We start from the raw sequence: 22,277 nt of genomic DNA on the forward strand, positions 1-22,277 counted from the left end.
CTGTCGGGATTAGAACCGGAGCCCATACGGGATCCCAGCACGTGCAAGGCAAGGACGTTAGCTGCTAGGCCACCGTGCCAGGCCTGGTACTGACTTCTTAATATATCATTAAGTTGATTCATTATTTCATAAGTATATGTATTTTATGTTTCTGGTTTTAATATCACTAGAATGCTGGCCTCAAGAGTGAGTTGGGAAGTGTTCTGTGAAAGGTTTGTGTTAAAATCATTTGATTTCTTCCACACATATTAAGTAGCATTCACTAGTGAAAAATCTGAAAATGGAATTTTTTGTGGGATGATTTAAAATTTCAAAATCGATGTCTTTATCAGACTTAGTGCTACTCAGGTTGCGTTTCCTGTTGGAGAAAGTTGGTAGCTTGTACCTTCTGGATAACTTGGAGTTTGTCCTTGTGTGTCCAGGCGCTTTCTTCCTAGCAGGCTTAGAACAGGCACGGTTCCCTCAACGGATCGCTTGTCCACCTCTGGGGCAATTCCATTTGCTGCTTTCATTTTCCTTCAGGTAAAAATCTTGCTAATTTCCTTATTGGCTTATTTTTTGACCTGTGTGTGTAGTTGTTTCCAGACTGGAGTTTATCAGGAGTGTTTTGTTTTCTGATTTTGTTTCTGGTTTGCGACCCCACACTGCGTGCCGTCGTCCCTCTGCCTGGGAGCAGGGACTCTGTCTCGCACTTGGCCGCGCCCGCTGTGTCCGTTGCGTGCGATCACACCACGCCTTGGGTTAAGGGGAGCGTGAAGTCTGCGCGCCCACCCCCGTGATGTTCCCCAAGATGAAGGGTGTGAGCAGAGGGCTGACCCCCGCGACGGCGTGCTCTGCTTCATGGTCACACTGTCTGCTGGCCACAGGGGCGACATGCCTGAGCAGGGGCAGCGGCCCGTCTGCCTGCAGCTCCTGACAAGCCAGTGACCCTTTCCCTGGAGCTGCTTGTCACTTGCTGATCCGGGGCAGGCCTCTGAGAGGCCTTCATCACACTGTAGGCTCCAGGTCCGCAGACGGACACGCCTCCCGAAGGCAGGGATGAGCCAGGGGCCAGCAGAGGACAGGCCGGGGCTGGGCAGGAGAGGAGGCAGGGACATCTGTGTCCCACAGCCCAGGGGGACACTCCCAGGACTGTGGTGGGAGCCGCCGGAGGCCACCACACCGGCCTCGGACTGGGCGGGAACGCACAGCGACCCCCCATGCGCAGGCCCACCTTCGGCAGTGACGCCCTGTCCTCCCAGCGTCAGGAGCTGACGAGAGCTTCCTGCTGGGTGACAGGAGGGGAAGCATTTTCTCAGAGGAGGAGCGGGCATCGGGCACTTGGAATGGCTGGGCGGGATTAAATTGCCTTCAAACGTGTTGCCCTTTGCATGATGTATTCACAGGACATCTGAGTGCACAGCTGACTTCTCGTGTCCTGTCCTCTTCTGAGCAGTTCTGGAAGGTCCACTCCACACGCCCTTGGCCAGTTCTTCAGCGTCACAGTCAGGGGAGGAGCCAAATGGCCGAGCCACTCCCACCACTCCAGACCAGTAGCAGGTGCCCTGTCTCTCTGTCTGGCCTGCTTGGCATCACAAGCAGCGCCCGAGGGCGAAGTCGCGGGCACAATGGCAGCCCAGTTGTCTTCAGGCACTTCAGCTGCATCATGGTCTCCACCACGGAGCTGCCCAGCTCGACCCCACCTCCACACCAGGGACCCCCACACTGCTGACGCGGATGCATGGCCAGAGCCATAGCTGGTGGGGGGGTGGCGCTGACAACACAGGTGGCTGGGAGCAGGACGACAGCTCCACTGGAGGGCATCTAGTCTCTGCCAGGGATAGCTGGTCCTGTCCCCAGGACCCCGGGGCTCCTAGCAGAGAACAGGCTTCAGGTCCTGACGTCAAGGTGTCCCCCAGAGGCCCCCTCCAGCTCAGAAGCCAGGGTCTTGGGTCCAGAGCTGGCTACCTGTGGACGGCCCCAGGCCCAGTCCCCATACACAAGCAGTGTTCGATGGCAGAGCAGCAGCAGGGCTAGACTAAGACACCACTTTGGACAGAGGCTGCCTGGGCAGGGTGCAGGGAGTGCCTGCCTGGCAGTGGACACCTCGGTTCCTCGGGCCCGCCAATCCGATGGCCTCTGGCTGGGATGGACACCCTTCCTTGTCAGTCAGCCTCTGGGAGGCCACATCTGACCTGAACCTCAGAGAGGCTACCCCACTGGGGCTGCAACATCTTCATAAACCACTTTCTGCTGGGTGATGGGATTAGCATTTGGCCCAGACAGTGGGCCAGTGGCTGCCAGATCTGTCGCCCCCTCGTAAAGATCGCCCTTGGGAACCTAACAGTTAGCAGTGGGAACTCACAGCAGTCTTGTGTGTGCTGAGGTCAGCAGTTCCCCCTCGGCCGTGGGCTCTGTGTGACCTCTTAGTCTCACTGCGACGTGGCTGGCTGAGAAGCACTGGGTTCTTGACTCCCAGGGAGCCTCCCCTGGCATACCTGGAGCCGCCAAACAGCACATGCCCCAAATATTCCTTTCAGGATCCCTGCCAGGCAGAGCCATTGTCATGGGCAGTGCCCCGTGTCCTGTTGGTCAGAGTTGAGGTGCTGAGAACAGCTTTTCATCAACGAATTAGGTCAGAGGGGGATGGGCTGTGGTGCAGTCAGAGGAGGGCTGTGACTCCCTGAAGGTCCAGCGCACAGCACAGCGAGCCGGCCGCCAGGGCAGTGTCCCTGTAGCTGTGGGAGAACTGCAGGCTCCTGAAGCCACGCTGGACCTTGACAGGAGCTGCTGTACGGACCCTGCCAGCGGAGCGGGCCCCACAGCTCAGCAGTGCCCGGCAAGCGGCTCCTTCCGGACCACAGCTCAGGCTAGCCACCTGTTGTTAGATTTGCCGACCACCCGTGAGAAGAAAACATCAGCTGGTTGTTTAAAAAAAAAAAAAAGATGTAAAGACTGAGATTTGCTCTTGGGGCTCCCTTCTCCGCGTCTGAGGAAGGAGATGGGGTGCAGGGAGAAGGCAGGCAGAAAGGTGCAGGTGAGGGTTTTGTACCCCTTGACGTGGGTGCTGGCACCGACTCTGGGGAGCCCTAACGAGGTACAGAATGTCGGCCTACGCTCATCACTGGCCGGCTGGAGCCCTGCTCTCTGACCTGTCTGCCTCCTGCGGCCCTTTCTGGTTCCGGCTGAGGCCAGAGTGATGTGTTGGGTCTGAAATAAGCCCAGCCCCCTCCTGCACCTGCGGCAGCCATCACCTAGGAGGTGACAAGGAGGTGATGGGAAGCAGGGAGACTGCGCAGGTGCAAGATGCAGGGTCCTTGCCACTTCACACGGTCCCTCACAGAATCTCCATGCAAGGGTGCTGCAAAGAGTGTGTGCAGAGCTGTGTGTGCAAAGAGTGTGTGCAGAGCTGTGTGTGTGCAAAGAGTGTGTGCAGAGCTGTGTGTGTGCAAAGAGTGTGTGCAGAGCTGTATGTGCAGAGTGTGTGCAGAGCTGTGTGTGTGCAAAGAGTGTGTGCAGAGCTGTGTGTGTGCAAAGAGTGTGTGCAGAGCTGTGTGTGCAGAGTGTGTGCAGAGTGTGTGCAGAGCGTGTGCAGAGCTGTGTGTGTGCAAAGAGTGTGTGCAGAGCTGAGTGCTTTCCTGGTGCAAAAGTCTGGAGATCTATTCCGAACTTTTCATACCACACACATTCCATGACATTCCAGAGGATCCTGAGGGAGAAAGATCCAGACCTGAAGTGTGAGCACAGATATGGAGGAGGCCATGCCACTTCTGCGGGCACAGCGGCGGCCACGACACAGTTCTCCAGAGCAGCACAGTGCCCCTGGGCAGCAGGAACTGACCCTGGGACAGATGTCTGCCTCCAGCCGCGTCACCTCCCAGCCGCAGGGAGTAGATGGGAAAGGGCTGGCCCCCAGTGGTGAATGGGCGCGACCTGGGAGGGAAATAGTGGGCTCCTCCCTCGTGGGTCATCACCTTCCACGGGAGGGCATGGGAACTAGGACAGGGGCTGGGGTGGCTAGACAGCCTGCAGAACAAAGGGATGTGGGTGTACCCCCTTGGAGAGCCCTGAGCTCTCTCCCAGCCTGGGCCCTTGGGGACATAATGACACAGCTGAAGATCGAGAGGGGTGGGGTGTAGAAGTGGATCCAGGGGGAGGAGGAGCGAAACCGGACACCCAGAGCCCAAAGAGCACACAGCACGCGCTGCCTCCCCAAGCCTGGGGTGGTTGAGGGGCCGAAGTCTAAGGTCAGAGTGTTGTCACTTACTGAGTTACGTAACACAGGGGTGTGTGTGTGTGTAAGAGAGAGCACCTAGGACTCACAGCTCCCCCCACTGACTTGATTATTAACTGCTTTGCAGCAGGTCATGTGACCCTGCACCCCCTCTGGCAAGCTTACAGACCCCAGAACTGGCTTTTCTGAGCGCTGGACTCACGCAAGACAGTGCGGCTGCCCCAGCCGGTCACTCTCCTTTCCTTCCCTCCTTGTTTCTCTGCTCGCCGACATCCAGGTGATTTGTGACAACTCAGTGGCCGATGTTCAGTGTGGCTGCTTCTCCCGGGTCTTCTTGGAACCCCACGTGGCCTCACCCAGAGCTACCCATAATGCATCGCTCCGCGCTCCCGCCGTGCCCTGCTCCGGGCTTTGTTGGACTGTTAGTGGCTGCGTCTTGGTCAAATCCCTTTGTAAACAAAACCCTAAGGTTTATAATCAGTTTAAACAGCATGAGAATGACCCATTTCTTCAGGAATTGAACATTCCTTTTGTGCAACCCTCTGGTCTGAGTGGCAGTGTTTTCACAATATTCTCAAAGTTTTTGTTTAATGATCACATTTCCCCGGGGCCACGCTCATTGCACCAAGATTGAAGTTTCAAATTAGCAAAGGCGCTTCATTTTAACTTACAAGTCCTTCCCCTTAGCCAGTCTGGCTGGACTATTCTCCTTGCCGCTTCCTTGCTGGACATTTTACTATGCTGATTCACCCCTGCCTACCAAACCCATGCCATGTATTTTTCAAAACTAGTTTTTTTCTTGCTTTCCACGTTTCCCTGTTTTTGTTTAACTCTTCCTTGGTTGACGTTTTATTGTTTGAACCACAGCTCCCTCGGGGAAGGGCTCGAGGTGTGCAGGCTGGCGCAGCTGCAGTCACGCGCTGGCGGCTGTTAGGTTCCGCTTTCCACCTTGTTCTGCGAGTGTTCCCCAAGACCACGTGCATGCGGATCACCCAGGGCTCTCCTGCGGGCTCTCGGTTAGCACTTCGGGGACTAGCGCCCAGGTGACGCCAGAATGCCTGGCCTGTGGCTCACACTTCTGAATTGCAAGCTTCTAGAATAAGATATTCCTGCACATGTAAAGGGTTGTTTATTTGAGACAAACGGTCATCGCGCAGGGCTGGTTCCCGGCCAGTGCACAGCACAGCCCTGCTGGCGGCTGGAGGCCGGCGCCCAGCACCCATCTCCCTGCGTGGCGGAAGCAGCAGCTGGATGCCTTGAGCACCCAGGAAATGGGGCGCCTCAGTGGGTGGCTAGCCACCACCCAACGGCCAGCCTCCCACACCTTGTGAGACATTCCTCTAGCTACAATAGTCTGGGGGAGAGGGCCGAGCGTGTTGCTGGTAAATGCATGAGCTCAGCTGAGACACCGCACACCCGAGTCCCCGTGCCGCCGCTCTCTCACAAGTGTGGCAGGGGGCGGCTTCTCCCGGATCCTGAGAAACCCCCAAGTCGCAGGGAACGGACACGGCGTCCCGCCCGGCGCCTCCGAGGGCCATCCCGGGAGCAGCGCGGGCGTGGGGCACTCCGCCCCCGTCACGGGCACCGGCCCAGGACCCTCCGCCCTCTCCGCCCCCGTCACGGGCACCGGCCCAGGACCCTCCGCCCCCGGCCCCGCCTCGCCCGCCCCTGTCACGGGCACCGGCCCCGTCCTCCCTACGCCCTCAGCGCCCGCGGCCGGCTCCCCCGACCTCTCACGCGCCGGGTCGCGCCATTTCCCGGCGGCCAATCAGCGCGCCGCACGCTGCCGGGCCAGCCAATCGCAGCAGACACACGTGGCTCGGCCAACCTCGCCCCGCCCGGTCCTCCGACGCGCCGTCGGCGGGGGCGGGGCAGGCGCTGGGCCCGCCCCGCCCCGGGGCGCTTGCCGCCTTCTCATTGGCCGCGGCGGAAGGGGTGGGCGCCCATTGGCTGCGGGGCGGCGGGCGGGGAACCGAGCCGGCGGTGCCCGGGGCAGCTGCGACGCGGCCGGGTGTTGACGCGGCTGTAGCAGCAGCTTCCCGCTCCCTCTCCGCCTCAGGTGGGCAGCGGCGGCGGGAGGCCTGGCCGTCCGCCGGCGGGGGCCTGTGGGTGGGCCGGGCGGGCAGCGTGCGGGGCTCGGGGACGAGGGAGCCGCGTGCCCGGGGCCGCCCGGTGCGCCCGCACGCCCGGGGGCGCTCCCGCCGGTGGCCCGCCGTGTTGCCTTGCCCGAGAAGGTGTTGTGGGCCCGGGAACGCCGAGCGGGGCTGCGCCGTGGTTGCGTCCAGCGGGGCCGGTGGGAAGAGGCCTGGGCAGCGCGGTGCCCGCGTGGGCGCCTCAGCCGGGGTGGCAGCCGGGCGCAGGAAGCAGGAGTTAGCAGTGGGGAAACCGCTCTGGCTGGCGCGGGGGGCTGGCTGGTTTTGGGGGCCCCGGGTCCGGCGCGGGGGCCGAGTTGACCCCCGCCTCTGCTGGTGCGCGCCCCGCGGGCCTGGGCGGCGGCCTGCTTGGAAGGTGGCTGCGGTTCCCCGGGGGATTCCTGTTCTTGCTTCTCCCTTTAAACCTGCCTGAGCTGCTGGGAGGGAACCCACCTCCGGGGGCCCAGGTCCTGGAGGGTCCCGGTGGTCCTGGAGGGTCCCGGTGGGCCTGGAGGGTCCCGGTGGTCCTGGGGTCCCGGTGGTCCTGGAGGGTCCCGGTGGTCCTGGAGGGTCCCGGTGGTCCTGGAGGGTCCCGGTGGTCCTGGAGGATCCCGGTGGGCCTGGAGGGTCCCGGTGGGCCTGGAGGGTCCCGGTGGGCCTGGAGGATCCCGGTGGGCCTGGAGGGTCCCGGTGGGCCTGGAGGGTCCCGGTGGGCCTGGAGCGGACCCTCCCCGGGCAGGGGGGCCCGGCTCCCGCAGCTCTGAGCTTGCCTGAACTGGGTCTGCACGGGAGGTTGGCATATGCTCCACGTGCCTGGCACACGCACCTCCTGGCACCGCTGGGTTTCCAGCACGTTCCTTCCGAGTGCCCTCTGCGTGCTTCCCCGTGGTCAGCGCTGCGCCGGCCGGTCCTCCGTGGGGAGGAGCTGCGTCACCGCAGCCTCGGCGCTCCCGTGGCCCCTCTGGGCACGTGCCGTGTTTGGCTGGCGGGTGCGCCACGCTGTGCTGTTTCAGTGCTGGAAACAGCCTTGGTTTAATTGTTGTCCGCTCCCAGCGCTGGCTGGACCGCGGGATGCCCAGGAAGTGCCCGGCTGCCCTGGAGCGCTGTGGCCAGGCTCCTGCCCGCCCGGGACCGTCTTCAGCTGACAGCGCAGCCTCACGGCCGTGAAGAATTAAGGCCTGAAATTTAATTCAGTCCCAAGAGAGGTTTAAAAATTTAACGTAGCAAAAACAGATATTTGTAGTTTATAGATGCAATTCTAATATAATGTTTCTCCCCTCGGCCTTTTAAAATTTTATAACATTAAAAAAAATTGACCTTACAGTCCAAGGCTTAAAGCTGCGCTAAATGAGAGCTGAGGTGGATAGGACACAGTTTAGTAGGGACCCTTGCTGTAAGTTTCCCAATGGCGAATTCTCACTGCACTTACAATCACAGGCTTAACGCCCCCTTAGGTAACGAGTTTTACAAGCAGGTGGGGCAAACCGACCGTCCTCCAGAGTATAAAGCTGGATCACATCTCAGAGTGTCAGTCATGTATACCTTTTTTTGGTACTGGTTTCCTCAGATCAGGGAAAACGTGTTTTGAGTTTTGGAGACTGGCTTACTTCACTAAGCACGACGGTTTGCAGCTGCGTCCATTTGGCTGTGGAAGGCAGGTGCTGGCTTTTGGGCAGAACTGTGTGTGCGCTGCCTTTGCTTTCTCGGCACCCGCTGGCAGGCCTGGGCCTTGTGAACCGGGCCGCTGAAAGCTGGGCTGCGGACACTGCTTGCCTGATGTCATCTGCTTCGGGTCAGTTCCCAGGCGTGGGGTCGCCGGGCCGCAGGCTGCACCACGTCTGTCCTTGGCAATGCTTGCGCTAGTTTACACTTCGCACAGAGGTTAAAGTTGCATTTCCCAATCCTTTGCAGGGTTTATTGTTTCTTGGCTTTGGATGGAAGCCACCCTAACTGGGTTGAGGGGAAGGAAACCTCATTGTGGCTTTTGTTTGGGCTTTCCTGATGGCTAGTGGTTCTGAGTAGCCGGTCAGGCCTGTTGGCCGTTTTGATTCCATCCTTTGAAAACCTCCTGTTCCTGTCCTCTGCCTGCTTCCTTACTGGGCTGTTCTGTTGAGCTTCTGGAACTCTATAGATCCTTCCGTTGCGGAGTTTGCAGCTCTCTCCTGCTCTTTGTTGAAGGTTCCTTTGCAGTGCAGAAAATCCTGCGCTTGATGGAGTCCTGCTAGTGTGCTTCTGATTACTCACCCGTCCTGGGTGACCTACACCTGTGCTTCACAGTTCCACAGTGTTTTCCTCCAGTCAGTTGACGGTGTCAAGGGTGTGTTTAGCTGCTTGACCTGTAAGTGCTGGGTGCTGTGTGAGGTGTCAGGTTGGGGTACCTGCAGACCCTGTGTGTGTGTTGGGTGCTGTGTGAGGTGTCAGGTTGGGGTACCTGCAGACCCTGTGTGTGTGTTGGGTGCTGTGTGAGGTGTCAGGTTGGGGTACCTGCAGACCCTGTGTGTGTGTTGGGTGCTGTGTGAGGTGTCAGGTTGGGGTACCTGCAGACCCAGCACTGTCTGTCCTAGAGGCTGCTCTTCCCCATGCTTGATGCTGGTGCTTTAGAGCCAGTTGGCAGGGCTGTGTTGGATGGGCCTGTGTTGGCGGGGCTGTGTTGGAGGGGCCTGTGTTGGCGCGGCTGTGTTGGCGGGGCTGTGTTGGTGGGGCCTGTGTTGGCGCGGCTGTGTTGGTGGGGCTGTGTTGGCGCGGCTGTGTTGGTGGGGCTGTGTTGGCGCGGCTGTGTTGGAAGGGGCTGTGTTGGCGGGGCCTGTGTTGGGCGTGTGTTGGCTGGCATTTGGGGTGTCTGCTCGGTCCCACTGATGTGCCCGTGTGTGTTAGCACAGTAGGTGACTTGAACTCTGGCACTGGAATTGGGCGTCTTGCGTTTCCCTCTGGAATTTTGATTTCCCGTGTTCAAGGTCTGAGGAGAATGTCCTGGTATGTGATTGGTTCCTCACGTTGTAGATTGCTGTTAGAGGACTGAGGCTTCGGTCCTGCGGGCTAGGGCGTACTCTTCCTGCTGCGTCACAGCGCCTCAGAGCAGGTGGCTCAGTGGTGTGGAAAGGCACACAGCTTATGGGGCGCTTCGGCTTGCACCCATTCTGTGTGGGGCAGGCTGTGGGCATGTTCTCGCTGTGTGTTGATAAATGTTCTTCAGTATCCAGAACTTCAGATTTCGTATCAGATGCCTTCTATGCGTCCTACTCGGGGCGATGTGTCCTGTTGATTCCTGTACCCCTGGAAGGCTCCCACTTGGTCCGGGCGGCCTTGGGACGTTGAGATCTGCTGGCATGCTGTTTAGTGTTTTCCTGTGTGTTTGGGAGCAGTGTTGCACTGTGGGTCAGTTTCTTACTTTGCTTTCATTGTTTCTGGTTTGGGGATTAAGCTAACACCAGTCTTCCTGGTAAGAGTTTGGGAGGACCCCCATCTCCCCTTTTTGAATAATTACGGAGTTGGGATTCATCCGCTCCTGAGTCAGGTGGGCCAGCAGAGAGGTGCCCAGGGCTGGGGTCCCGTGGCTGGGGGCCTTTCATGACTCGGTCTCGGCCTGGGTTATGTCGGGTCGGCTTTTAGGGCCTCGTGCCTCAGCTTTGTTCAGGGGCATGAGTGCAGAAATTGGCCCGTTCTTCCTGGCTTTCCTTCGTGTTGGCTTGTGGCTACCTGTCCTTCCTGGGGTGAGCGTGTGGGGCAGGCCCAGTGTCTCCTGTCCTCTTGTCCTGTTCATTTGCATCTTCTCTTTTTGATTAGTTGGGTCAGTGGTTTATCAGTTTTGAATTTTTTTTTTCCAAAAAATTATGGCTTAAATTTTTTTTTCTCTAATTATTTCTTTCCTGCTGTTTTGGAAGTGGTTCCTGTTTTTCTAGGTCCTTGCGGTACCATTAGAATATTTGTTATCTTTTCAGTCTTTTGGTGTAGACACTGATTGCTATCAACTTTTCTTTTTTTTAATGTATTTTTATTTGAAAATCAGAGTTAAGAGAGGAAGGGAGACGGAGAGCTTCCGTCTGCTGGTTGACTCCTCAAATGGCCACGGTGGCCAGAGCGGGACAGGTGCAAACCCAGGAGTTTGTTACAGGGTCCCTGTGGGTGCTGGGGCCCAAGGACTTGTCCCCTGCTTTGCCTCTTTCTCAGGCCATCATCGGGGAGTTGGATTTGGGTTTGAAGTGGAGCAGTCAGGACTTGAACTGGCATCCATGTGGACTGCCAGCACCTCAGGCAGAAGACGAGCCTTGCTGCTCTGGCCCCAAACTTGCCTCTTTTTTTTTTTTTTTTTTTTTAAGATTTACTTGTATTGGAAAGGCAGATTTACAGAGAAGAAGAGACAGAAAGATCTTCTATCCATTGGTTCACTCTCCAAATGGCCACAATGGTTGGATCTGAGCCAATCTGAAGCCAGGAGCCAGGAGACTCTTCTGGGTCTCCCATGTGGGTGCAGGGTCCCAAGGCTCTGGGTCAGCCTCCACTGCTTTCCCAGGCCACAGGCAGGGAGCTGGGTGGGAACCAGGGCTGCTGGGATTAGAACCCGGGCCCAATTGGGAGCCTGGTGCATTCACAGCGAGGACTTCAGCCACTAAGCCACCGCGCTGGGCCCTCAGGTCTGGCCCCGTTCATTTCTAATGTCATTTCCTTGTGGTTAGAAAAGGGACACAATGTGCCTTTAGCTGTTTGAATTTGTTGCTTTCTGGTCTAGTAAATGGTCTATCCTAGAGGAGTATTCCTTGCACTGATGGAAACAATATGTTTTGTGCCCATGAGGTGAAATTTCTAGAGAAATGGGTGCTTTCTGTGGGTGGTGAGGATGTTCCTGGGTTCCTGTTCCTCCCTTGGCTTCATGTTCCATCTGCTCAGTTGCTTTAAGTGGTTGCGTAGCTAAACCCTGGTGAATATGTTTGCTGTAATCACTTTGATTGAATTGTCCTTTAGTTATATAATCACTGATTGATTTGGTCCTTTAATTGTTATATAGTGACCTTATCTCACTAGTTGTGACTATTATGTTTGATAAGAGAATTGCTACTCCTGTTTGCTTTTTAATTTCCATTTGCATGGAATGTCTGTTCCCACCCCTTCACTTTCAGTTTTGTATTTTTAGTGAGGTTTATTTCTTGTAGGCGGCCTTTAAGTGGGTCTGTGGTTTAATCCATTCCGTCTTTTTTGAGCTGGAGAATTTGCTCCGTGTAATGGGATTGCTGAGTGAGACTCGGCCTCTCCCGCCGTGCTCGCTGACCTTGCTGCGTGCCTGCCTGCCTCCCGGAGCTCCGCTGGCCGCCCAGGCGCTGGCAGCTTCTGCCTGGTTTCCCTTGTTTTGGAAGGTTTTTTTTCCCTTCTTTGTAAGGGTGCTGTGTCCCGGTGTGTGGTTCTGAGACGTCGGCTGCTCTGCGGGGCCCTTCACGGGTGGTGCGGGGCTCCCCGCCTCCCCGTGTGCTGTGTTTGAGAGTTGGACTCGCGTGTCATGAGGATCCTTCCGGTCACGCCTGTTTGGGGTCTCAGTGGTCCCGAGCCCCTGCCTGGGTGGTCCGATGTCCGTGAACCGGTCGCTCTAGGAGTTTCTGCTCTTGCCTCACCTCTTCTCTGTCTCAGCATTGGCCTTCGCCTCCCCAGCCTGTTGGTCAGGCTTTCCACTGCGTTTTTCATTTGAACTATTCTTCATTTCCAATATTTTGGTTTGATTTTTCAATATGTCCATCTCTGTAGAATTTCTTGTTTATGTCATGGGTTTTATTTCCTAAAACTGCTTCTCTGTTTTTGGCTGAGTGTACACTCATCCTTCTGACTTCCTCTTTGGCGGTTTGCCACCCGCACAGCCAGCTGTGTGCCCGCCGCCCAGCGGTGTGGCCGCTGTGTCCCCTCCGTGTCCTCCTGTGTGCCCGCCGCCCAGCGGTGTGGCTGCTGTGTCCCCTCCCTGTCCTCCTGTGTGCCCGCCGCCCAGCGGTGTGGCCGCTGTGTCCCCTCCGTGTCTGCGGCCTCGGCCCTGTCTTCTGTGATTTTTATGCATTTGGGCAAACACTTCAGATTATCTCCCCTGAGGCAGAGGTGTGTGCCAGGTGCACGGGGGCAGCTCCAGGGTGGCACTAGGCCAGAGGGGCCCCAGGGTGAGCCTCGCGGGTGAGCTGTGTGGTCAGTGGGGGTGTGGACGCTGGAGGGTGGGCTCTGTGGTCAGTGGGGGTGTGGTCCTTCTTTAGCTTATGAACCAGCTGAGTCACACCCAGGACAGCCTGGGCTGTGCAATGTGACTTCTGGAATGGGTCCTGATGCGTGCTCAGGAGCGCACACCCACGCCCTGTCAGTTCTGCGGCCTCTCAGTCATAGGAGAGCCAAGCTCTGCCCTCTGTGCCCGGGAGGAGGGGCCTTCTGCACCAGCTAGAGGAGTTGCTGCTGGCCGCCTGTGTGTGCCCGTTGCATAGTTCATGAAGCCGTGACGCCTGTCCTGTCATTGCCCACTGCAGAATTCTCCCAGGCTGCCCCTTGGGAACATGATCCTTCCGACCCCTGACCCCGCCCGTCTTGAGGACTTCGCAATTCAGCCAGCTGCCCAGACACACAGCTGATGGAGACCCAGTCGGTCACAAGACGGGCCTGTCGTGGGACAGCATGCACCCAGTGGGATCAGAACACCCTGGCCCCAGGGGAGGCTGGTCTGAGGCGGGCTTTCCTGCCGAGAGCACCCTGAGCTTTTAAGTCAGGCTGAGCATGGTGATGCTGCGTCTGGAGCGCGCTAGGTGACGGCGTGGATAGTGAGCAGAGAGCCCGCTGCCCTTTCATGTTTGCAGGACGTTGCTGGGGAGCTGAGCTCCCACAGTCCGGGTTGCCCCTGTCCCCACCCCTGGCGGGAGCCCTGGTCGGCTGCTCCCCTGCGGCGGCTGACGCTCATCTTGATTTCTGACAGGAAGGACGGATGGAAAGCCTGCCTGACACCACTGCCTTTGCAACTCGCCTTAAGAACACTCTGGTCCGGTACCACAGCCTTGACGATGACGCGTGGCGGGTTGTGAAGAAAACGGTAACGCGGAGTCCCCTTGCTCCTCGGGGGACACATCCTGTCTCGCGTTGCCCATGGCTTTCCAAATGAAACGGGAGAGTGTGAACAGAATTATTGAGAGAATTAAAGACAGGGAAAGAGAAATGGGCTCTTCCGTCAGGCACTGCCCAGGTGGGCTGCAGTGCTGGCTCGAAGCCAGCTTTCCCTGGGAGGGTTGGTGACATCTTGGCACCACATGCTCAGGTGTGAGGAACAAGGACAGACGGCGGCCTCAGTCAGTGCGCAGGTGTGTTCTGCCAGCTCGGGAGTGCTGTGCTTGGTTTCAGATGTTAGCAAGCCTGTGTGGTGCCAGTGAGGTGGCGTCAGGGGTGGGCACCAGGACTTGGCCCCTCTGCACCAGCGCTGCATGTCTGCTCAAGGCATTCCACTCTGAGTTCGTTGGGAGACATGAAGGGAATTCTGGTGTCAGCTGCTTCTCTTCTGGAAACGTAACGTGCTGGAGTCCAGCTCCAGCTGAGTTGGGAACTCGCAAAGGGTGCGTGATGAGGCGCAGAGAGATGGACCACCACAATTCCATGATCATTGTATTGTGGACAATGCATGAAGGCTGTCCGCTTTATTCATGCAGAACCACTCAAACTCTGGCTCAGACTTTTTACGTCATGGTCAAGTGGGTGTTTCTAAGGATAATTCTGCCCTTTGTTTCACCTTAAAGTAGGAAGTTATCCATCCTGACCCTGTGGTCAGGAAGTTCTCAATAGGTGGTGCATATCAATCAGTAACACATTCCTGCTACAATCCTCATTCTACAGCTTAGTCTAGAATCAGTCAAGGGAGGAAAGGCATCACAGGAGGAAGGACCTAAAGATCAAAGAAAGAGGGAAAGAATAGATTCCACTACACCTGGGGACGGAACACCCTTGGTTAGCATGTGGTCAGTGGGGGCAGAGACAGCAATAATGAAAGGCCCTTTGGCTAAAATGGTGTCAGCAACATCAACTTCCAAGCTCACATCGGGAGTAAACAGTAGCTCCGCAGAGGCAGACAATGCCAAAGTAGACTACAGAATTCTCAGCGGGGTTGTCCGGTGTCCACGCAGAGGGAGGCGGAGCTCCATTCAGGTGGTCGTAGAGACAGCAGAGACATCCGCCAGGCCCTGCCATGCAGCGGGAAATTCCAATGGAACAATACTCTTCACACCTGCCTGTCCTCCACACTCATCACACGGACCCAGCAATAACTTATAACTTCTGAGTGAGCTGTTAGAGTGTGTGCAGTGGTGAGCAGGAGCCTGGACTGAGGCAGGTCGCAGAGCCTGGTAAGGTAGGACTCGCACTCAAGTTTTCTTAAGATTTTCTTGCTTTTATTTGGAACATAGAACTTATGTAGAGAGGAGAGGCACAGAAGTCTTCCATCTGCTGGTTCACTCCCCACATGGCACCAAGAGCCAAGGCTGGGAACCAGGAGCTGCCTCTGAGTCTCCCACGTGGGTGCGTGGGCTGTCCTCCGCGCTTCTCCAGGCCACCGAGTGGAGCAGGCAAGATGCGGGTTAGTGCACCTCCAGGGAGCTACAGGTGGAGCTCGGCCTGCCTCAGCGCTGTGCAGCCCCTCTGAGGCTTGTTCTCGAGTCTGAGTGTGAAGAACTTTGAAATACAGCAAGGCTGGCACAGAGCATAGATGAATTCTTTGTGTCTGGAATTTTGTTAGTTTAATTCAAAGATAGAAGCTCTGGACTCATAAAATTGTGTTTGTTTCTCTGTTCCACCTATATAATAACCACCATATATTTTTATTTTTCTAGAAAGATGTAACAGTTTGGAGAAAGCCCTCAGAGGAATTTAATGGATACCTGTAAGTATGTCCGTTAGTTTAATCTTAAGATGTTGCTAAATGTCAGTAGAAAGTACAAGTGCTGACAGTTTGCTCTTAGAATCACAGGGTTTTTGAACAGCACATTGGCCTTTACAGAACTCCCCGCTGCCTTCCAGGTTCTTGTCCGCATGCGCTGCTGTGGGGTCACAGGCCATCGAGGCCCTGCTGGTCCCTGGTCCCCAGCAGTGTGCATGGCCCCGCTGGAACCCTGCAGGACACTGCATTTCCAATCTTAAAGAAATGGCCAGAAAGTCCCTAGGGACTTGAGTACTTGCTGTTTCACCACAGCATTATTTCAAATAATAAAATTATGCACATCTTGAACAAACAGAGTGACTAAATTATGAAATGTGTTCTGAGTATAGTGTACAGGAGATGAGGCAGAACACCAAGCCAGGCAGCCTTGGCATAGAGGACTTCTCTGGAGCCTCTGGGGGTCTGCTGGCGATGAGCACGCGGACCCAGAGCGCAGTGTGCTCAGCACTCCAGGACACCGGGTACGACGGTCAGAGAGCAGCGTTCCTGTCTGCAGGCTCTCCTGCCATCCGGCTTGACTTGGCTTCCCAAGTTCCTGAAGCAGCAGTTGACTTCTTGGTGGCACACGTCCCCTCCTGCTGCTCGGAGGCAGCTTACAAAGATGCGCGTTGGCACTCGGTGGCTGGGCGTGAGGTGGCACGTCTGGCACGTGATCACCACACCTGTCAGTGCGCCCTGCCCGCCTGGAGCTCTGCACGCGCGGGCCGCTCCTGGTCCTCTGACAGCTCTACCTATGTGCTGGTCTTAACCAGTATTGTATCTTAGTTGTGGTTTTGTGAATTTTTTAGATTGAAGAAATCTTATCTGCCGAATCACAAAATAGTCCCGTGTGTTTTTGGTTTTGAAGTTTTACAGTTCACACAGAGGCAGGTGGTCTGGCCCTCGTGCTTGCCATGCTGTGGGTGAGGCGCCAGCCGCGCTCGCCACGCCTTCCAGGCAAGCGTGCTTTCCTCTCCCGTCTGGATCTGTGTGGAGGTCTGATGAATCAACTATTTGGTGTTCTCCATTGGCTTATTTTTTTTGTTGTTCATGATCCAAGGTTTTTTAAAGGGTAAGAGTGTGCATATCCTGATGAGCTTGAAGCTCACTGAAGACCCCCGGGCTGGCCACCGGGTGCCACCCTGCTCTGTGCTTGCTGGCCGCCGGGTGCCACCCTGCTCTGTGCTTGCTGGCTGCCGGGTGCCACCCTGCTCTGTGCTGGGTGGCCGCCGGGTGCCACACTGGGGCGTGACAAGTACTTAGATGAACACTTGGGAAACAGTCATTGGGATTTAATCCCTTTAAAAGTCGACCATATCTGCTCCCATCCTCACCAGCACGGGGCTAAGACTGAGCCGAGTTCCAGTCCTGCTTGCACTCTGTCCTCACCAGCGCGGGGCTACAGGCACCAAGTTCCACTTTGCCCACATTGGACTCTGTTTTTCTTTCTCCAGCTACAAAGCCCAAGGCGTTATAGATGACACCGTTAATGCCATTGTGGACCACATCCGCCCGGGGCCCTGTCGCTTGGACTGGGACAGTTTAATGACATCCCTGGACATTTTGAAGCACTTTGAAGAGGTAGCTGTTGATAAACATGGCTCCAGACTGCCTGGGCAAGAGTGTGTGTGTGAGCGTGGGCGGTGGGGGGTGGGGGGTGGGGGACCAGCTGTCTGGCCGGCCCGAGCGTCCTCGTGTCTGTTGGTGAGTGGCGACAGAGACCGTCTGCTATAGCAGCTCTGTCTTTGCTGCTCAGCAAAGTTTAATTATAATGTAAAGGCAGATTTAGAGAGAAGGAGAGACGCAAAGCAAGGTCTTCCTTCTGTTGGTTCTCCCCAAGTGGCTGCAACAGCTGGAGCTGTGCCGATCTGAAGCCAGAACCTCCTCCAGGTCTCCCATGTGGGTGCAGGGTCCCAAGGCTTTGGGCCATCCTCCACTGCTCTCCCAGGCCACAGGCGGGGAGCTGGATGGGAAGTGGAGCAGCTGGGACACCCATATAGGATGCTGGTGCATAAGACAAGGATTTAGCCACTGAGCCATCGTGCCAGGCTCAAGAAAGTTTAGTTTAATTGTAAAACTGTGGCTGAAGTTCTGAAATGTAAAATCTGGAGGACATCCTCACTGCACTTAGACATAATGTGCAGTTTCCATGACTGCCCTGCCACCGTCAGCTGGGGAGAGTCCGGTAGGTGCAGCGGACCGCAGGCTCAAGCTGCTGCCTGGATGCCAGCTCCGCTGGGGTGCGAGCTGAGTCTTGGCAGCTCCTCTTCAGATCCAGGTGCCGGGGGATGGCCTGGCCTAGCAACGTTAGAAGGTCCCAGCGCTGGGGCTCTGGCCATCCTGTGGGGGACCGGCTGCGGCCTGGCGGACCCTGGCTGTCCCCATCTGGGAAATGCATCTGCAGACGGAGGATCTGTGCCACTCCTTCCCTCCATTTTAAATAAGAAATTACATATGTAGAAATACATGTGTGTATATACATCCTTTAAAAAAGGCATTGGCTAGCCAAAATGACTTGTTCTTTTTCTGTTTTTAAGTAATTTTTGCCATTTTTTAAAGATCTATTTATTTTTATTGGAAAGTCAGATATACAGAGAGGAGGAGAGATGGAGAGAAAGGTCCTCCACCCTGGTTCACTCCCGGAGTGGCCGCAACAGCTGGAGCTGAGCTGATGCGAAACCAGGAGCCCAGAACCTCTTCTGAGTCTCCCACACGGGTGCAGGGTCCCAAGGCTTCGGGCGGATGTTGGACTCTGGGGCACTCTGGCTCCTGAGTCCCTGGGGGGGTATTCTCGGACGGTGACGGCACGGCGCAGGCAGGAGCGGTGTCCTTCACACCCTGAAGGATGCAGGATTGCAAGCGGTGCTGCTCTGCCCCTCAGGCTGACCCGTGCGTTCCATTGCAGAGCTGCTGTGTGATGCGCTACACCACCGCTGGCCAGCTCTGGAACATCATCGCCCCCAGGGAGTTTGTTGACTTCTCCTACACCGTGGGCCACGAGGAAGGACTTCTGTCCTGTGGTAATGGTCTCTTCCCGCGAGATCCTCGTAGTTACCGCGACCCTAGCAGCTGCAGGATGTCAGGAGGGGCTCAGGTGTGTGACGTGGCATTCCCGAGGTCACAGGTGGGCCACTGCAGTGCAGATCCGTAGCTTCCACGTGGGTGCCCGGTGACGGAATGTCACTGCGCTCCCCTTTTCCTATCAGCATTCTTCTGGGTAATCAATGTTTATTCTGCCTTGGTCACTTTTAATTTTTCTCCATGTGAATAAGGAAAAAGCAGGAATTCTGGTATCTGGCAGTACAGTTTGAGGAAAGTTTGAAAGTGCCCATCCTTGTTACTAACTGTGGCTTGTGGTTTTCATTAATGCCTTGCAGGGGTAAGTCTTGACTGGAGTGAAAAGAGACCGGAATTTGTTCGTGGGTATAATCATCCGTGCGGCTGGTTCTGTGTTCCGCTCAAGGACAGTCCACACCAGAGTCTCCTGACGGGCTACATCCAGACAGACCTGCGTGGGAGGATCCCTCAGTCCGCGGTGGACACCGCCATGGCCAGCACGCTCGCCAACTTCTACGGAGACCTGCGGAAAGCCCTGCAGAGCCCCTGAGGCTCGCCCGCACTGCCCCACGACCCACGCGGCTTTGCCCTCTGCGCGGCCTGGAGAAACCTTGGAGAGTTTTTGGAGGTAGCAAAAAGGTTTTATTTTATTCCTCAGCAGCCATCTAAGCGAGGGCCCTGTGACTTTGTCAGGTATTTGTAGCTTGGCTGGCTGGCCGACCACGTGTAGGGATGGAGAGGAACAGGACCTCGCCCCGGGCAGTTGCAGCTCTGAGCCAACCCTGGAGGGACGGCACAGGACGGCACGGGGTCCCTGCGGGCGGGGAGCAGGGCAGCACAGGAGTCCCCCCTCCGCCGCGGAGGCTGTGGCACCGGTGAGCCTGGTCGCTTTGTGCGAGTGCCCGACTCGGCCGTGGCCTGGCCCCTGCGCTGATCCACCTGCACTGCTTCACCTTTCCGGAAGATCAAAACAAGATGTGAAAATAACCACAGGTTTGATTAAAACAGTTTAGTTTTGATATATGCATAGTAATTTTATGGGTATATTTTTAAAGCATTTGAGGTGTGTTACAAACATGCGTGAGGACAACAGTACGAAAACATCGAATACGCACTGGAGAGCCCACGCTGACCAGCCCTGTGGGCCGGGTGACATGGCCAGGGACACTGGAGCCTGGGCATCGTGTGGCCTCATGGAGCCCTCTGGTCAGCACTGCAGTGGGTCCTGGAGTGTGGAGCTACCAGGGCATTGCAGGTTGGCCCAGGGGCCTCCGTGTCTCCATCGTAATGACTTGCAGAGATTGTAAGGGATTTCTTAGTTCTGTGTCTCCATCAATGGACACTGCAGGGGATGTGGGGGGTTTTGAATTGGGCACTTAGTTTATTTCTAGATAACTCGGGGCATCGTCACAGTCCGTGCGCGCGCCCATCAGGGCCCCTTCATGTGCGTGCAGGAAGCAGGAGGGAGCTTGTCCAAGTTCCTGGCAAACTTGTGTCCCCGTTTATTCCCGTTTCCAGTGAATTTCCAGAAACTTGGTGCGCTCCCAGTCAGGGAGGTGTCGGCAGTGGCCCACAGGCTGGAGGCTTCCGTGTGCTTGCCCTGCCTCCCTGACGATGGAGGGGAAGGTGGAAATAGCTTTATTTATGGATTGCTGCTGGTGTTGGCATCGTTACAGTGGTCACAGGGAACAGAGTTCTCTGTCATGCGGCAGAGCAGGAAGGAGTCTATTTCCCACAGGCAAGTAAACCATCATGTCCTTGTCTGAACTAAGATGGCTTTAATTCATGAACAGTGCCCACTGCTAGCCTGGCTTCCTGTGTCTGCGTTTTGTCCGTGTGTGGGAGGCGGTCTCTGGTCAGCTGGTCTGATGGGGCCGAGTGCACGTTGACGCTGTGCCTCGGCTAACCCGGGAGTGCTTACCTAGGTCATGGTTGGAGCAGTGGCCTGCTTTTTGGGGTTATTTCAGTGCATGTTAAATAAATCACTTAGTAGTTACCAGTAAAGGTTATTTCCCAAAATATTTTCTTCTAAAGGTAATGAGGTTTGATAGATGGGTGGCCTTGGGGCAAGGCCATCGATGAGTTTTGCTGGCTTCTGTCTGAAGCACTCGCTTAGTGCTGGCTTCAGTACATAGCATCTTTTTATATTTACATTGGTTTCATACAAGAGAAAATGACTTACGAGCGACCTTTCATTTAGAACAGAGTCCTGTGGCATGAATGGTTACAGAGACCGTATGCCAGCAGGCTCCTGTGGTTGGCTGCTGTGCGGATGTTCCCCACACCGAGGCTGACTTAGGCCCGGGACCCCCACCCTGCTGCAGGCATGGGGGAGCCCGCCCCACTCCTGCGGCTTGTGTGCAGAACCTCGCGGGCAGCTCGGAGGACCGAGGGCGGACATTAGCTTCATCAGACTGTGCAGCTAAATGTGGAACCTCATCTCTGGCAATGAAAGCTATACTATACATTTTATTTAAGGAGTCTGAGCTTATAATTGTTTTGATATTATGAAATTATATTTATGCATTAATTAGCATAAATGTTTTTAAAGGGCATAAAATATATCTGAATAAATGTTTTCTAGATGCTTTTATAATAGATCAATTATAACTGATTATTGCTAAGTTGCTTTGCTCAATATTTTTTAAAAGACCAAGATCTCAGCCTGACATGGTAATCTAGTGGTTAAAGTCCTTGTCTTATATCTACCAGGATCATACATGTCCCAGCCGCTCCACTTCCCTGCCTGTGGCCTGGGAAAGCAGTGGAGGACGGCCCGAAGCCTTGGGACCTGCACCCGCGTGGGAGACCTGGAAGAGGCTCTGGCTATTGCAGCGCCAGGAGCCCCTCTCGGGTCTCCCACAAGGGCGGCAGAGGAGGAGCCACTTGAGCCCTCCCCAGGAGAGGAGCCGGCCCTCCAGTGAGTGTTACAGGCCTTCATCGGAGTTTTAAGTATGTAATTGGCGTTCTATAAATCTGGAACAGGAAGTTCACAGCGGGCCCTCCCTCCTGCGCTGTTGCTGTTACGGAGCTGGTTACCTAACACCGTCGGAGGAGCTCCATGGCCGTGGGGCTGGAAGTGGGCCCTGGGCTGCTGTCCTGCAGGTCTGTGCATTTCTCTGGATTGAAGGGTCCAAGGCACGAAGCTTCCAGTGCCAGGTGGCAGAGAGGGGCCTGAGCCGTGTCCGAGGTCGCCCGAGGCGCAGGTGTAGCCTCTGTCCTGGTGGAAGGCAGAGTGCTGGCAGCAGACGCCTGGGCGTTCCTGTTTACTTCATCCTTGCACTGCAGCAAAGCACAGGGAGCAGCTGTGTGTCCCCCAGCAAGCTGCCGCCCGCGGTGGCCTCCTGACCAAGCGGGGGCTGCAGCTGGACACCCTGGCTCCTCAGACAGCGCTAGCATTGGTGAATGCTAGTGGGGATTTGGTCATGCTGACTCCGAGTCTGTAAGGAAAGTAACAAAGCAGAGCTGTCTTTGCCAGGTGCTTCCCCGTATTTTCAGATTCTTACAGTGAAAATTTAACTTTTGTTTGAGCTCCTTGCTTGTATCCAAGTGGCCTTGCAGGGGTCGGAGCTAGGTGGACCGGGGCCAGCAGCACCTGCCAGGCACACTGGCTTCCCTGTAACTGGGGTGTGTATAATATTACCAAGTGCTGTGAACTCGGGCGTTACCTGAGAGCGGGAGCCCGCTGACGGGGCGATTCCAAGATGCGCTGCAGACCCAGAGCCATTTCCAAAGAAGGTCCCCTGGGGAGCGGTGGGCAGCAGTGGGCAGCTGTCCTCGCTCACAGACAGGAGTGGCCTGGCGCCGTTGGTTCTCGGAGACTCCGTGCTGTGCAGCTGTTTTTGCTTGTTTCGGGTGGAACACTGCAGTGCAGGCCGCATGAGGCCAGGACGCTGGAGCCTCTGAGTGGACGTGGCTTTCTGGAGTCACAAGATGGGCAGAACTCAAGTTCTCCTAAGTTAATGACTGGCTC

The 22,277-nt window shown here is 56.1% G+C and overlaps 2 protein-coding genes across 4 annotated transcripts; one reads left to right on the top strand and one right to left on the bottom strand.

Annotated features, from left to right (window-relative positions):
* Positions 1 to 5,946: 5,946 nt before the first annotated feature.
* LOC121152601 (basic salivary proline-rich protein 1-like) lies at positions 5,947 to 13,252 on the bottom strand. The gene is made up of 3 exons (XM_040974717.1): positions 13,203 to 13,252; positions 6,799 to 6,965; positions 5,947 to 6,710 (listed from the first exon to the last, which is right to left on the bottom strand). Exons 1-3 carry the CDS (start codon positions 13,250 to 13,252, stop codon positions 5,947 to 5,949), a joined length of 981 nt encoding a protein of 326 aa, XP_040830651.1.
* Positions 6,193 to 21,013, top strand: STARD4 (StAR related lipid transfer domain containing 4). 3 transcript variants are annotated; one of them, XR_005883201.1, is made up of 7 exons: positions 6,193 to 6,272; positions 13,268 to 13,381; positions 15,162 to 15,211; positions 16,702 to 16,828; positions 18,153 to 18,267; positions 18,625 to 20,261; positions 20,310 to 21,013. XR_005883201.1 is itself a non-coding variant. In XM_040973402.1 (6 exons), the coding sequence occupies exons 2-6, from the start codon at positions 13,277 to 13,279 to the stop codon at positions 18,852 to 18,854; spliced, it is 627 nt and encodes a 208-aa protein (XP_040829336.1). In that variant the 5' UTR covers positions 6,193 to 6,272; positions 13,268 to 13,276; the 3' UTR covers positions 18,855 to 21,013. The 3 variants fall into 3 exon arrangements, 2 of the variants coding, with proteins under 2 accessions (XP_040829336.1, XP_040829346.1); XM_040973402.1 differs by having other exon boundaries at positions 18,625 to 21,013; XM_040973412.1 differs by lacking the exon at positions 6,193 to 6,272 and having other exon boundaries at positions 12,417 to 13,381; positions 18,625 to 21,013.
* Positions 21,014 to 22,277: the final 1,264 nt, after the last annotated feature.

The sequence above is a fragment of the Ochotona curzoniae genome, unplaced genomic scaffold (assembly GCF_017591425.1).
Source record: "Ochotona curzoniae isolate NIBS_2020 unplaced genomic scaffold, NIBS_Ocur_1.0 contig_1, whole genome shotgun sequence".
Lineage (NCBI taxonomy): Eukaryota > Metazoa > Chordata > Mammalia > Lagomorpha > Ochotonidae > Ochotona > Ochotona curzoniae.